Source organism: Phalacrocorax carbo, chromosome 17 (genome assembly GCF_963921805.1).
Source record: "Phalacrocorax carbo chromosome 17, bPhaCar2.1, whole genome shotgun sequence".
In the NCBI taxonomy this organism is placed as follows: Eukaryota; Metazoa; Chordata; class Aves; order Suliformes; family Phalacrocoracidae; genus Phalacrocorax; species Phalacrocorax carbo.
Genome location: NC_087529.1, coordinates 1,304,929 through 1,320,092, shown reverse-complemented (window position 1 = coordinate 1,320,092; position 15,164 = coordinate 1,304,929). Strand labels below are relative to the sequence as shown.

Sequence of the window (15,164 nt, the reverse complement as noted above, 5' to 3'; positions counted from 1 at the left end):
TGAGGATTTATGCCTGCCATTAGTGTTATGTCTTGACTGGTGAATATCTGTGGAAAGCTGAACTTTCCAAAGCGTAGGAATTAGGAGGGAAAATGATCTGTCAGTAGTAATAAGTATTTCTATATTGACCTGTGCCAAATTGGCCCAGGGGAAGTATCTCTCTGTGCTCTGGATCCAGACCATTTGTGGTTTATAGATGGAAACTAGTGCCTTAAATCCACACATAGCCTTTCTGACTCCTGCAACTTCGCTGCCTCTGATTCCCCACCCTGTGTTGCAGCTCTCATGCTCTTTACTGCCCAACAGGGTGAAAATAAAGTTCAGCTGGCTGGGATTTGACCACAAAATCACTGGGAAGCAGTTTTACAAGCAAGTGACGACTGTGGGGCGCCGTCTCAGTGTGGGGAGCTCCATGAAGGGCCCCAAGGAGCCGACAGCCTTGCAAGAGAACAACAAGCTCTGTCTGTCTACGGTGGACCTAGAAGTGAAGTGCCAGCCCGACACCGCAGGTGTGGCTCCATGAGTGCCCCAGGGATGCTTGTGCTGTTACAAGGGCGGCGGCCCCTCTGCTCTGCCCCAGACCTGTTGGAGATAGCAATACCTGATCCTTGCGTTGCCAGGGCCACATGCCAGCCGCTGTTAAATACCAGTTCAGTTATATAAGGAATCCTGTCCTTGTGTACTTGCCTAAATAAACCGTATGTTGTTGCCAGTGGTGGGGACAACAACACAGGTAACTGGTGAGGCTGCAGAAGGACAGTGCTGTTGGCCACTGCCGCTTCTTAAGCAGACTGTTGCCATTGTCACCGAGCCTCCCTTACTCAGGGGGTATGGCAAGAGCAAATGGCTTGAAGCTTCCTCTTGCTCTAATCCAGAGTTAGATGAGTCTTCTTCCCTTGCCCCAGTTACTGGTAGCCAAACTCCAAGCATCTATAGCTGTTCATTATGGAACCAGGTAGTTGCTAACTGAACTCCTTGGAGCTGCTACAGGCACACAGTGGTGTAACGACTAGCTAGGAGAAGACCTGCTAACCTAGAGGCTGAAGCTTCTTCTGAAATAGTGCATGTTTATGAAGGTATGTTGCCGCCTTCAGAGACTCTACTATTCCTTCTGCAGCTTCACCCTCCTTCATGAAGAGTGTCTTCAGCCCTATTTTATTGCTCAGCCTTATCACCATGTGTGTCACTCAGCTACGGCTTATCTTCTACATGGGCGCCATGAATACCATCCTTGAGTTTCTGTCCGGAGATGAAGATCAAGGTAGGGTAACCTGAAGATTTATCTGCTTCCTTGGAATTGGTACCTGGCCCAGACTTGGTCCTTGCAAGAGGCCAGTGAGCCCAGTCACTCAGAGGATACACCGTGTATGGTGATTAGTGGTGTCAGAGTGTGGCTGACAGCTGCTGGTAGGGTCTAGTGGAGGGCTGGAACTGGCCCAGGACAAAGGGGCAGCGAGGTAGACACTTGAATGTCAAGTTAATTTTAGCCCAGTGTCTGTTAAATACTATTGCATGTTATTTCCCGAGATGGGTTGTTGAAAGTAGCCTCTCAGGAGGGACCGCGATAATTTTTTTTAATTGGAAAAACCTATTTCATCAGGTATTTGCTTTGCTTATCCTAAGCAAGCACAAAGTACAGAGCAGCTGACTCATGACTAATGGTTGGACTAGGTGTCTCAGCCCAGCAACTGGGGGTGGGAGGAGTGAAGTCATAGCTGTTTTGTGCAGCCTGGTGTGTGCCGGGGAGGCTCAGGGGTGCTCACTGCGCTGGACTCGTCTGTATTTATAGCTCTGATTCAGTACATGGAGCAAACAGGAAAGAGTACATTAGTTTACTGTTGTTGAAAATACCCAGGATTGCAAAACAAGACTTGGCCTTTTTTTTTTGTCCTTTGTAGTAAGATCCAGTTTGAACTCGTTAAATCTGGATTGCATGAAGCTGATAAATCAAGAGGCACTCCTCTGAAAACAGGAGTGAGCTCTGGGGGAGGGAAGGAAACTCCAAGTGCCCTGGCATTCCCTGAATTGCTTTGTTTCTTGAGCCTTTGACAGCCTGCAGCATTCAGCTCTTTATCTCCTGGCTCAAGAGCCAATTAAACAGTAAACAGGACAAACTTCACACTGCCTGCCTTTCCCAACACAACTTTTCTGCTTACCTTGTAACTTTTTCACACAGATTTTTTCTTGCTTTCATTTTACCCTGGCTTGCTCTAATTCTCTTTCATTTTTTTCCTCTCTTTCCCTCCTTGGTGTTTTAGAATTAATATTAACTATATATGCTGCCAATTCTGTTTAGCTCAAGTTCCATGTTAAAAAAGGGAATGTGCCCCTTGGGTGTATTGTTTTTCTCTGCCACCTTTGAGATGTCTTCCCATTTTTTCCCCTCCTCCCCCTGAATGTAGCCTGGGCTCGCAGTGCAGTCTGCTCTCCGTCTTGGTGTTTCCATGGCATCAGCAAAACAGTAGTATTGTCTAGTTGCAGCAGTGTCAGGCTGCAAGAGCAATTCCAAGATGTGTGCAGCTCTCTTGAAATGTAGCAGAGATGCTGCTCTCTCGGAATCCTCGTTCTTCTTGCAGTTATTTACTTGAATGCGAGTTGTTTAGAGAGCTCCCTCCACCTGCCGCTGCTCTCAGGAGCACTCGGCAATGGAAGAAGAGTTGAGTCAATCCTGCAAGTGTTACGGTCAAAGAAAACTTAAATGTTGCTGGGAGCAGAACAGGAGAGAAGGATGTGGGGAAAGTCGTTCAGACAGGGAGCGAAGTCTTTAAGTTGCAGTGAGGCACTGTGTCCTTGAAGGTCCTGTGTCCTGTGCAGATTATGGTGATTTAGGCCTGTCATGAAACCTAGAGGTGGCAAAAGCAGTCAGCCTGTGGCGACTTACCTTGTGAAAACCCCCCAAAAGGTGGGGGAGAAGCTAAGGGGTTCAGGAGCTCTAAATGACTAATTGTGTTGTAGGTGGAGGAGAGTAGACTTGTGTCTAGAACTTGAAATTTTGCTGCATCTTTGATAAATTGTCACTTTGCTTTCAAATATGGTAATACTTGGAGACCTTGGGTGGAATCAGACTGGGCTGGAAAACTCGGCTGTATGAGGTGCTTGTGCAGGACAGTTTGGGGGAAAGGCACGTAGAGCAATGGATGTAAAGGGTCGTGCCCATGTGCACACCCTTTGCTTGCTCTATCCAGGCTTCCACTTCTGCCATACCTACTTCTGCTGGTATTTGCTAGGTGTTGTTCTCTCTTGGTCTCTTTTTTTTTTCTCCCCCTCCTCAGCAAAGAATGTTTTTTTAAGATGATACATAAATTGAGGAGGCCCTGTTTTGTAGCAGCTACTGTCTTTTACTTGGTGACCCCCTGAATTTCATTCCCTGCTTCAAGTTGGCTGCTCCTCTTGCTGTTTAGAGCCCAAAATTAAGTGCTCAAATAGCATGAAGAAGCAAAACATGACAGCGTGGCTTGCTTCTTACCCTCTATTAAAAAATAACCAGACCAACAGTAAATCGGCTCCAGGAGTCTTTGTAGAGGGTGATGCCACCTGTCTCTCTCGGCTACAGCAGTTGCTATAATGAGATGGGATGTGGGGCCACTTCAGGGCTTGCCTCTGAGGAGGAAATGGGGGCATGAATGTGAGTTTGGAGGTTGGAGCTGGAAGTTCCTCTTAGCTCCCTTGCCAGCAACTGGAGCCAGAAAAGTGTCATCAGGTGCCGTGCCTGGGCACAGCAAGGCAGCCCTGCCAGGGTTTGCTACAACTGTGTAGGAGAGAAAGGCTTGTTGGAAGCGTCTCTCTGTTACCAAGCTGATTTTGGTGTAAGTCCTGGCTGTACCGCTTTGGCTAGATCTAGAAGTGTGTTGGGAGGGACCAACTAACGTTCTTTCTGGTTGTTTTGCTTAGTGCTGTAACTTGTAAGTACTCTGTGCTGAGATGGGCAGTTTCAGAGTTACATCCTTATTTCAGAGCTGTGGTACATCATGACTCACCAGCCCTTCTGCATGAGGCCTGCAAATCCATCACACGGGCTGCAGAGAGGAAGTGGAAAAAGCGTTGTGGGGTGGGGGAACTGTTTAGTAACAGGAGGGGACAGTTTCTTCTAAGTCTGCTGGCATCAGCTTTCCCTAAGCAAGCCCTGTAGACACTTCTCCCATCTTTAACATATGCGGGATGTTCATCAGTTTGAGTTTTTAATGATTGCTCTCAGGTGCTGTGTTTTTTGCTGCTAATCTCCCTTCCCCCTGCCTCCAAACTTGTCTGTTCTGCACAAAATGGGTTAGTCCTTACCTTCTCACCCTGGCTTGTTCTTGCTGGAGCTTCCCAGCTGGAAAAGATGCAGCTGGAGCTCCCAGCAAGGCAGAGGGGATATGACTAAGGCAGGGTTGGCTGGGCAGGATATGTTGCTTGTAAGAATTTTCCCTGTTGGTTCTAACCAGAAGAAATCTTGTTGGCACTAAGCAGTTGCTGGGTCCCATTCCTGGAGCCCTACGTGCCATTGGGCCGATGCTGCCCACAGTACTGGTGCAGGATCAGAATGGTTGAAGCAAGTGTGCCCAGCATGTCCACTCTAATGCTGTGCCTCTGGGAGGCTGAATGATTAAGTGGGGTTTTGGTGTCCCAGCTCCTTCAGCCCTGCCTATTAGCTTGCGAGTATGTGGGGTCTGGGCTCTTAATGAGAGAGTGATCAATGGGGAGGAACAGCTTCTTTTCTGTCTTTTCTATTGCTGCTATGGTGCTACTTGGACTGAGGACTTTTTTAATCTTTTTTTCCCCCCCCCTTGCAGTGGCTCTCTACACTTCCATTTTTGGGGTATTGCAACTGCTGTGCTTGCTGACAGCACCTGTGATCGGGTATATCATGGATTGGCGACTGAAAGAATGCGACGATGGCTCAGAAGAGAATGAGGAGAGCAACGCTGAGCAGTGCGTAGTGTGCGCCACACGGGACATGCAGCCACGTAGCAGGCCCCCTCTGCTCTGCATAATGTGTTTTGTGATGAAAGACTGAAAAGAATATTGGTTCATCAGTATAGAAAAGAAAGCCTGAAGGAAGATAATTGCAGAGGAAAGGACCAAAGTATCTTCCATGTCCACTAAGATCAGTCAAGAAGAGCAGATTTGAAATATAGAAGGGGAGGCTCAGACTTCCCTTCTAGTCTAACAGTAAGCGTAACAGCACTGTAATAATTGCCCAGATGTTCCTCAGCTTCCACTGATGGAGATCCCACCACCTCCTTAGACAGGCTTCTAGCCAAACCGGTTTAGATAGAGTTGATGTGATACGTGGAGAATCTTGCTGTGAGTTCCAGTAGCTGCTGAAAGTGCTTTTTGTAACATAGGTTTTGCTATCCTTCCAGAAGTGACAAGAAAAAGAAAAAACGTGATCGTCAGATCCAGAAAATCACCAATGCTACCAATGCCTTTGTATTCACAAATGTCCTGCTGGTTGGATTTGGAATCACCTGTCTTATTCCTAATCTGCCGTTGCAGGTGAATGGGTCAAATGGATGGGTGTGCTGGAGGGGCTGCCAGTGTGGGTCCTGACAAAATGGCAGGCACAACAGTGCCAGGAGGTCCTGCAGGCCAGCAGAACCAGCCAGTGGCAGGAGGGCTTTCTGGCACTGCTGGGAGACTTCTGCACTGCTTTGGGAACCCCAGTCTTGGAGCTGCAGCAAGCAATACCATGCAGCTCACATCTCTTGGGAGAGCCTAAAGAAGCAGCTATAGTTAAAGTGTCAGTTGATGCGCAATTTATTCAAACTTAGAAGTTTCTCCAGCTGAGCTCTGTAACAACAAATGCTTTCCTACCGAGGGGCTCTCGGCAGTGCCTGTGCATTTAACCTGGGCTTGATTTAAGCTGCTGATGGTCAGAAACGTTGCTGTAAGAAGCATGACACTGATACATAAAGCAGGTTATTTCTGCATCAAATGCTATGCCCAATGGTACCCGTGGGATTATAAACCTGTTAAAATATTTATTTTGTGGCACCACCTGTCTTTGGCAGAGTTTAGTGATTTTATGCTATACTTAAACATGCCTTGATGACGCAGGCAAACAGATATAGTTTGCTCATACTTGCATATTGTCCACAAAAACTTGTGAAAAATTAACTAAATTGGCCACAAGTGCAATGAAAAAGCATTGTGACCCTGGCCGCAAGCTGCTGGGGACGTGTCCTTGCAGCGGTGCCATCTACAAATGAGAGGCCTTGTGTGCGGTTAACCTCGGGGCACTACACGTGAGCCTCAGCAACGTAAGGAAAAGCAGCACTTTCAGAGATGAGCACAAATGTCTCCCCTTGTGCTGATCTTCCATGTTTTGGTTCTGGGTTCCTCAAGCCCACCTTTGTACTAGGAAGGAGAACAGCTTTTGGGAATGGTTGTGTGTTGGGGTCTGGCACACCTAGGTGGTATCTAGGGTGTGACACTTTTCTGCTTCTCTTTCCAGATTCTTTCCTTCATTTTGCACACAGTTGTGAGAGGATTCATCCACTCAGCTGTGGGAGGCCTCTATGCAGCTGTGTAAGTATCAGCTTACCTATAGTATGTGGCTGGCCAGATAAACTGGTTTGGGATGATAAGGGAGATCAGGAAGTGGAGTCTTCATGGTCGCAGGGGAAAAATGATACAACTTGTTTCCTCAGTACCACTGGATATGACAGTAGCTGGACTGAAGTCCTAGCTGATGCTTTCCATGCTTAGAAACAGCTAACCCCTTTGGCATAGCTATATATGGGCCTCAAGTGAGACTACACTATCAACACTAAGTAAAAATATTGCATAGTAAAAATGCAAGGCTTTTTAATCCTATAATGAGTAGCTATGTGCATGTGTCCAGGTAAAACATTAACATAATTGAGTACACTGCTACTGGTCTGCTCTGAAATTACTTTGGTAAAGCATTGCTCAAGATACCATTAGTGATGCCTACTCCCTTTCCCAGGACAGATCATCCATCTTGTTTCCAACTTACCAAATTATCAATAGCTGAATCTAAATACTCTCCTCCTTATTAAGCAATGTTCTTGCTTTTGAAAGCAGATCTGCCCCTCTGTCCTGAGCTGTTGGACAGAGGAACAGAAAGAAGCTGTTATCTTTCAGAGAATCGCAGAATCGTTGAGGTGGGAAGGGACCTCTTGAGACCACCTAGTCCAGCCCTCATGCTCGAGCAGGGTCAGCTAGAGCAGGTTTCCCAGGACTGCATCCAGTTGGGTTTTGAATATCTCCATGGATGGAGACTCCACAACTCCAGAAACTCCGTCAAAGGTTTTGGTCCCAGTGTCCAGACCCATCTAAGACTCTGCTTCAAAAATACATAAACTTTTGGTTCCCTGGCAGCTAGAAGAAAAAGATTTTTGTCTTAGGCAAGGTAAATGCCTCTTGCTGTACATATCAGCTTGCTTGTAAACTAATCCTGTTTGCCCACTGCAACTCTCTGGAACTTCCTGGAGTGAGGTATTTTTGCTTTGAATGTGAGTTCTTTGAATATTTCAAGGTTTTGATCCACTTCTTTCTTTCTAAGCTTGGTTGAACCTGACCCTCCTTAAACACTGCTCGGTCCTGGAAAGAGAAAGATGTTAGACTGTTCCTGAAACTTATTTTTCCATTAGTAGTATCTGATATTCAGCACTTTCCCATCAACAGTATTGTTTAGTTTGACATAGGATTGGACTTGTCCTCTAAAAAGGAGAACCTATACTAACCTGTTGCACAGGTTTCACTCACTTCTAGAGGGAGCAAATTGTTATGATCAGATGAAAATGATTGCTCAGCTGCAAATGCTGTCACCTGGATAAAGAGGCCCTGCTTTTAACTTGTAAATACCAAGGCTCTTCTCCCTTTGCAATAGGAACAGTAGCTGTACGGCACTTCCACCTGCCTACGGTACAGCTGCAAAGCAAGTGCTGGATCTCGTACTTCTTAGGTTTTGAGAGCTCAGGATGAGAGTAGTCTGGAGAGGAAGGCTCCAGCCTTGTCACCAGCCGCATTCTGCTCTAGAGAGCAGGCTGTGCACACATTCGGGTATAACTACATACTCTATAGAAAGAGGTGGTTGTACATAAGTCCAGGAGAGGGAAGTTCTTCATATTATGTCTGTCTTGGGGACCGTGCTCTGTTGTGTAGGTTGACTGGGAATGTAATCTGATCTGTGTGATGTGAACAGTCAAGGTGACATATAATAATGCTGTTGCTTTTTCTGTTGATAGATACCCCTCTACTCAGTTTGGCAGCTTGACAGGGTTGCAGTCATTGATCAGTGCCCTTTTCGCCCTTCTGCAACAGCCTCTCTTTATGGCATTGACGGGACCTTTGGAAGGAGATCCTCTCTGGGCAAGTTCTCAAATTTAATATGAAGGTTTGGTGGTTAAAATGATTTTTGGCTCATTTCTTTGAAAGCAAAAGGACTCCGGTGCACAGACCAAGGTTAAAAACAGCTGGAATGTTACATGTCCCTGAGTCTGCTGTTACCTTGGTGCTGTCCAGGAGTCCCTTCCCTGGGTGAGTAATGAACCCCTGGGAGGGAAAGCATGAACCCTTATGCTGCTGTGTGGAAAGGGAGGAAGGGAGAAGGCTGCATGAGTGCTTCCTGCTAACAGTGTGTGTGGTGAGTCAAAATCTGTCAGGTATAAGTGAGTGAAACTGTTGATCTCAAAATGCAGCCGAAACGCTCTGTTCCCTTGAGAGCTATTAGCTCCAATTACCAGTAAACTTTGTTTTGTTGATGCTAATGTCTGAAAAGCGAAGTGGCTGTTGAGGGCAGGGCTGATGTGGTGTCCTGATGAGGGTCTGTCTGGGCAGCTTGTTAAAATCATGACATGGGTGGTCTTGGAGAGTCCCTGGTCTCTAGGCCACCTGTGCCCACCCCAGCAGCCTGCTGCTCTTCAGTCAGTGAACTTGGTGTAAAAGAACTGCAGCTTAAACAGCCCTCTGTGTTCTGTGGAGCGAGACTCCTGCGGCCATGATCCGGAGCAACAAATTCCTGCAGAATTTAGCTTACATACGTGGTGCTCTGGGCACAGGAGTATAAATATAAACACAGTGGAGGTTGTTGCCAATACACTGAGCAGGGCGTCTCCTGGTTTGCCCGCAGCTGAGTGACATGGGCTGGGTTCTGACACTTCGGCATGCGTGACTGGGTTGTCATTTTCCTAGCCTGCCTAATTTTGTTCTCTTTCTTCCTGCAGGTCAATGTTGGCTTGCTCGCCGTGAGCTTCCTGGGTTTCTGCCTTCCACTGTACCTGGTCTGCTACAGACGCAGGCTAGAGAGAGAAAAAAAACAGAAGATGGATGATGCCAAACTCTTCTTGAAAATCAACGGCACTCCCAATGAGGAAGCCTTTGTTTAAACTGGTGCTTCAAATACAACCTCCCCTGTGCAGGTTCCTACCATATCCGTGGGTTCTACCTGTGGTGTAAGCCAGGCTTTTTCTCTCCTGGCTCTGCCAGTCTTTTGCTCATCACTGGAGTGAGGGACAGACATCATGACTGAGCTTTCCTCAGATATATGTCGTGAGGAGACTTCCTACCCCTTACTCCAGAACATGGGACACTTCCTTTTTATAAAGGCCACGCTGATATTGTGTCTTAAATTATCCCCTGATCACGCTCTCCAGCAGCGGAGTTGCTGCACAGGAAATTGGTGAGAGAAGGAATAGAGGGATGGGGGAAGAGGGAAGAAAGACCATAATTTGAGCTTGCAAATATAACACACTGAAGTCTGTTTTCTCCCCCTCTTCCCCCAGCCTTGGCTGACATTCTCAGGTGCAAGCTGCACTCTCCTCCCTCCCTGAGGCTTCATAATGGTCCTTCTGCTTGATATGTAGCTGGACCCAGTGGTTTTACTGTCTATCCAGACATACCCCAGACTGTTTCAGAGGTAGGGAAGGATATTTTATTCCTATGTGTATGAGCACAGCTTCAGTCTCTTGCTAAATGTTGGCTGCCAGCACTGACAGCTCCCAAACCTTTTATTACTGCAAATGACACAGACTGTGAGTAATGGATCTGCCTTCCGTGCTGAAATGAAGAGCCTAGTGGACTGCTTGGTCCTGGAATTCCTCCTCAGCCTACAAACCACCTGTACGCATTTTAAACTGTCTGCAGTCCTGGAACCTTTGAGATAGGAATTGGATCTTGTTTACTGATGAAGTGCTTTGAGACTTGTTGCCTTTTGCCTCTTCCCTCCAACATGACCCTGGGAGGGCAGCAGCAGCGTGTAGTTAGTAAAGTGGAGAATCTTCTTGAAGTTGAGTTCTGGGGCTCCAAATGCCTTGGTGTTCATATGTTGGGAGCTGACTCGCTGTTGGAAGAATGAAGAGTGCAGAACACTCCTTTGTGTCTGGTAACGGGAGCCTGCGGACATATGGCAGGGTGATGTGGTGATGTAATTCTGCTAGCCGTAGCTTATTTACATGGTTCTGATAATAGCCCCCAAGCTGCTGAACACCAAGTTACTGTGACTGACCAAAAAGCTGCCAGTTTGGCTGTAAAGAGCCTTCTATGATGTTGATGCTCTGTCTGGACAGAGTATGTGGTGATTGATTGTATGGTGAAGCTGACTTAGAGCAATACATGTGGGTAAAGGTGCCCCAGGCCTGTTCACAAAGGGAATTCTTAACCTGCTTATTTTTATAAAGGTTTTCCTAAGTCTTGTCTAAAGTCGACTTTTCTGCCCTTAACCTTCTTGTTGAGGTTGGCAGCGCAGCCTCGGTAGCCCTGTGACTAGCGTTGCCCACGGCCCCATCGGGAGCTGCTGGGAGCAGGACGCAGCGCTGAGGGGTGCAGCAGCGTACGTGCTGCCCCGGGCTGAGCTGGCGGCTGCCGGAAGGTTGGGGCAGAAATAAAGCAGATACGAAGATGTCGTGGTGGTGCCTTCTGAACTGCCAACTCCTGCATTTCTGCAGAGCCTGGCACAGGGCAAGTCATTCAACTTTATGTCTGGTTGGAAATGTTTGAGACTTGATCACTGCCCTGTTAGCTCGCAGCTGGGGATTAGGAATAACAGTGCGCTCGGACCTTCCTTTGAGAAATTTCCTTGGAAACTCGGTGATAACTCCTTTACTGATGTCTTGAAGCATGCAGATGCTCAGCCCAGCCGGGCCTACACCTTCCCTAACTGCAAGGGCTCACCAAGCTTGTAGAGAGCCTCGGCGGGAGGCTGGAGGCCAGCAGGTCCCCGTCGCTCGCGGGTGGCCTTGGCAGCCCAGGATGACGAGGCAGCTTTGCGGGACAGCAGCGCCATCTCGAGTCATTGCCTCCAGCCGGCCTCCTGTGGGCAGTTCCGATGCTGCTCCACGTCATGGTACCCTCAGTCCTTGGTCACCTTCGCAAACGACTTGCCACCTGAGTATTTTACACACTTGTGGAATTTTTTTAATGTGTTGTCTTTATTAAATGTGTTTTGTTCCAAGACAGCCTTATTGCTTGCTGTCAAGACTTTACTCTTCTAGAACTTCTCGTCTTCTGTTGGCCTCTAGCTTTTGTGATGATTCAGTGACCTTCCCAGCTTTTCTTTTGTGTTGAGCAATAATTAAGGGGGGCAGGGTTTTGATTCATTGTCCTGTTCACCTGGCATGGTCTGAAGTACGTGTTCAGAGACCCACCAGCAGTAGCACAGCTTGCCTAGATTTCCAGAGGGCTTTCTGCAGATTTCTGCATTTCATAGTACTATATTTACTCCTAAATATTTTCCTGCTCTTGCTTCAAGGTATTTGTGACATGACAATCACAGATTAAGCATTTCTTTTTTTAGTAAGAGCTCAGACAGGTGAGTGTCTGAGCCACGGTCCTCGGATGCACAGTGTTTTAAACTAGAGACAGCTGTTGGAGGGTGCCAGTGTGCTAACTCAGCATTACTTCCACCTCAGTTTCAGAACACTGTGATGGCTTCCACTGTGTCGCTCAAATTACTGATGTTAAGGTCTCTGCAAAATGGTGGAACAGAGTGGTATATTTTCATGAGGTCGCAGTGGAAAGGATGCTGCCTTTGAAGCATGTGCAGCTAAATTAAACAGAGAACACCGTTTTATTCCTGCCATCTACCTCCCTTCTGCAGTTCCTGCCCTTTATTAGGAATATCCTCTAACCCAGTTTCATCTGCTAAAGTGGTAGATATATGTGGTTCCTGTCTCTGCTGATGTGCCATAGTGTTCAGAAGCTGCTGGCCAGCTGTGAGGAATAGAGCTCTTGCCTTTGAGTCACAGTTTCGGGCTCTGTTTGCAGACTGAGAGTAAAGCCAAGTGCCTTGGCTTGCAGTCACAAGGGCTAGTGGGTTCACAGCAAAGTTCTAGTTGTTCAGGGTTTAACAAATGGGAATGTTTTCTCATGCAGTGCAAAGGCAAGCTGGCATTCATTGCCGCAGAATATAGCGGGGAACAGAAGTATGACTGTTCTAAAAAGGGGCTGGTTAAACAATGGTCTGATGCATCCACTAACTCAGGGAGATTTTAAGTTGCTGTAAATAAGAAAGTTATGCCAAGGAAAGATTATTCTGTATGCTCTGTCTCTTAAGAATTGGTCAAAGGTGGAGAAAATAACACGCTGGCCTAGGTGAAACTCTGGTCTAGTGGGGCTTAATTTACTCTGACAGTTGTCAACCAAACTAATTTTAAAAGCAGTCTCAAATTTATCTACCAGAAAAACTATCTGCAAGCAAGATGTGCAAATCCTGATTGTGGCGTAACTGCTTAAATGCTGCACCTCCTGCAGGGGTGAGGCCCTTGGAGGATGGAGTACCCTGGCTTCAGCCTCTAGAAGAACATGGCTTGCATGGTGCAGAAACACCGCTGGGGTGGTCTGGTTAGGTGTGATTGTTCACAGGCAGTTTGCCTCGTTCTTTGATGCTTGTAGAAGTGTAATTGTGGAGTGGAAAACAGCATTGCTGCTTTCTAGCCCGGTGATGCAGGACCAAGAAAATTCCTGATGTGCTCTTCTATGTGCGTGAGCCACCTTGTGGGAAAATTAAATGGCTGCCAAAGACGAGAGCCACCCCAATTTAAATCAGTAATTCATTTACCTGTGTAGCTCATATATAGGTCAGTGTGTTTAACTACATCCATAATTCCTAAATGCTGGAATCTGTAGGGGGTTTTTATGCCCCTTGTGCCCCTTACCCTCATCTGAGAAGCAGGAGGCTGGTCATGGGGGAAAAAACTCATCTCCTCCAGAGAAGCATCCCCAACTGAACGTAACGAAGCAGAAACCCAATCTGTGGGTACCTGCTGTTTGCAGGAGCCCTCAGAGTCAAGGCTGTCGCTGTGTAAAGGTGACTGCACCTTCTGGAAACACTGCCCCTGGCCTCTACAGACTCGTGCATTTAGTGTGCATCCATATTAAAAAAAAAAAAGAGTGGGGAAGGGACGGCTTTTTCCTTTCGCTGATCTGTCAGTACCGAAGCCCATCGATGCAGTCTTTATAGTACTAATGCAATGATGCATCAGGAGCAGCAGAGAAAATCTGTGCTGTTTTGCTTAATAGGACACTTATAACTTCATTCAGTTACTGTCATAGAGTCTCTGGATCCTTGAGATAAAACTGGACGCAGATGTCTGCAGAAAAAGAGTGAATCTTGCTGAGACTCCAACTGAACTGCAGTGCTGATACAGCCATTGAAATGTTTGACTCCCACAGCAAAGCCTGCCCCTTCGTGCTCTGTCTCTGTCTACAAAGGAAAAATTGTAGGATAATGAGATTTTAACTAAGTTGGTAAATCACTAAAATGTTTTAAAATAGGAAACTTCCCTCTTGACAGGCTGATGAATTTGGAAAATACGCCACAAAATATAAAGCAGATACTGTAGGGTAAAAAGAATGAAATTTTTTAAACTACAAGGTTTTTTTATTCCCCTTTGAGTCTTTTGTGCATCTGCAGAGCTTTTTGGTATTGCCTACTTCCAAGTTTATTAGTGCAAAGTATTCACGATCGAAACTAGTATTACTGTAGGACTCTTGATGGGAAGGGACTGGTGGTGGTTGGTTTTTTTTTTAATTATTAAAAAAAAAAAAAGCCATTTCTGATTTATATTTCAGTGTTACCTTCTTGGGAATAGCTGAAACAATTATGTGCTTTGTAGGTGCATTCTTTCATGTTAATTATAAACTCTCCAGTCCTTGTTTTCCTGCCTGCGCAGTCTGTTTGTACCAACTGTCCTGTGCTCCACAGGCTCATCCTTCCTGCTGCTGCTTGTGCCTGACCCCGTCACTTGCTTTTTAGTCCCAGGGCAATCCCCTTTTTCAGGAGGCCCCTCTTTTTTAGCCTGACAGCATTACCTGCCCCACCTCCTCCTCTTCGCAAAGATTTTTGTAGCGTTTGTTGAAGTTGAATTGTACGCTCCCCGTGGCAGGCCTGCGTCACCTTCTCTGTGTCTGTAAAGTGATGTGCAATCTTGCAGTACTATCTACAAATAAATGTGGTGTTAAGTTAATCATTAGTTTTCCTTTTGAGGCCGAACATAATAAAGGTATTGCTCTGTTCCTACTGACTGTGTGAGCATGAATGCTTTGGACGGGGTCATCTGCCACAGCGCCTGGCTGCACGTTTAACGTCTCCTTGGCTTGTCTAGGTTGGGGGCTAACAGCCACATTAATTAAAACGTGTAGTGCTCAATCTCTTTAAATTTAATCTCTTCATTTATGTGGACAGCAGGTTGAGGAAGAGATCAAGCTCAGCTACACAGCGTGAGCTGGCAGCAACCAGCAGAGGGTGGGCGCCTGGGGCCCGGGCCAGGAGCGCCGCGGCGGGGGTGCAGGGGGCGAGGGGGGAGCCCGGCGCTGCGCGACCTCTGCGCGTTTATTCTCCCAGTCAAATAAAGACAATCCCTCCTCTGTCATTCCCGTGACAAAGTTTTAACTAGTGCTCTTTAGCTGGTTTTTTACTGAGTAAAGTCACGTAAAAGGGTGGGTTTTGGTTTTTTTTCAACGGTCTTTGATAACTAGGTGGGGTTATTCTTAACGCCAAGCGGCTGGTGCTTGCAGGTAGCACCGAGCAGGAGAGAGGACGTGCGAGCCCCCGTACGGGAGGGCCCGGTGCCAGGGTAGAGCCCCGCTGCCCCCGGCTCTCTGCGCGCACGCCCAGGCCGCCGGGCAGCGCTCCGGGACGAGGCGGGCCCGTGGCGGCCGCCCGAAGGCGCCCCGACACCGCCGGCCAGCGCCGCCCGCCCGCCCCGCCGCGCTGAGGG

The 15,164-nt window shown here is 47.3% G+C and overlaps 1 protein-coding gene across 3 annotated transcripts in view; it reads left to right on the top strand.

The window, feature by feature from the left end:
- SLC43A2 (solute carrier family 43 member 2) overlaps nucleotides 1-14,465 on the top strand; it is a 33,278-nt gene extending 18,813 nt beyond the window's left edge. For 2 of the 3 annotated variants that reach the window (XM_064468304.1, XM_064468303.1), the window contains exons 8-14: nucleotides 307-509; nucleotides 1,118-1,261; nucleotides 4,773-4,911; nucleotides 5,346-5,478; nucleotides 6,437-6,510; nucleotides 8,196-8,319; nucleotides 9,174-14,465. In XM_064468304.1, the coding sequence (XP_064324374.1) occupies nucleotides 307-509; nucleotides 1,118-1,261; nucleotides 4,773-4,911; nucleotides 5,346-5,478; nucleotides 6,437-6,510; nucleotides 8,196-8,319; nucleotides 9,174-9,335 (979 nt within the window). In that variant the 3' untranslated portion in view covers nucleotides 9,336-14,465. Of the gene's footprint in view, nucleotides 1-306; nucleotides 510-1,117; nucleotides 1,262-4,772; nucleotides 4,912-5,345; nucleotides 5,479-6,436; nucleotides 6,511-7,089; nucleotides 7,358-8,195; nucleotides 8,320-9,173 lie in introns of those variants that run through there. The other variant, XR_010375590.1, reaches the window with a different exon arrangement.
- Nucleotides 14,466-15,164: the final 699 nt, after the last annotated feature.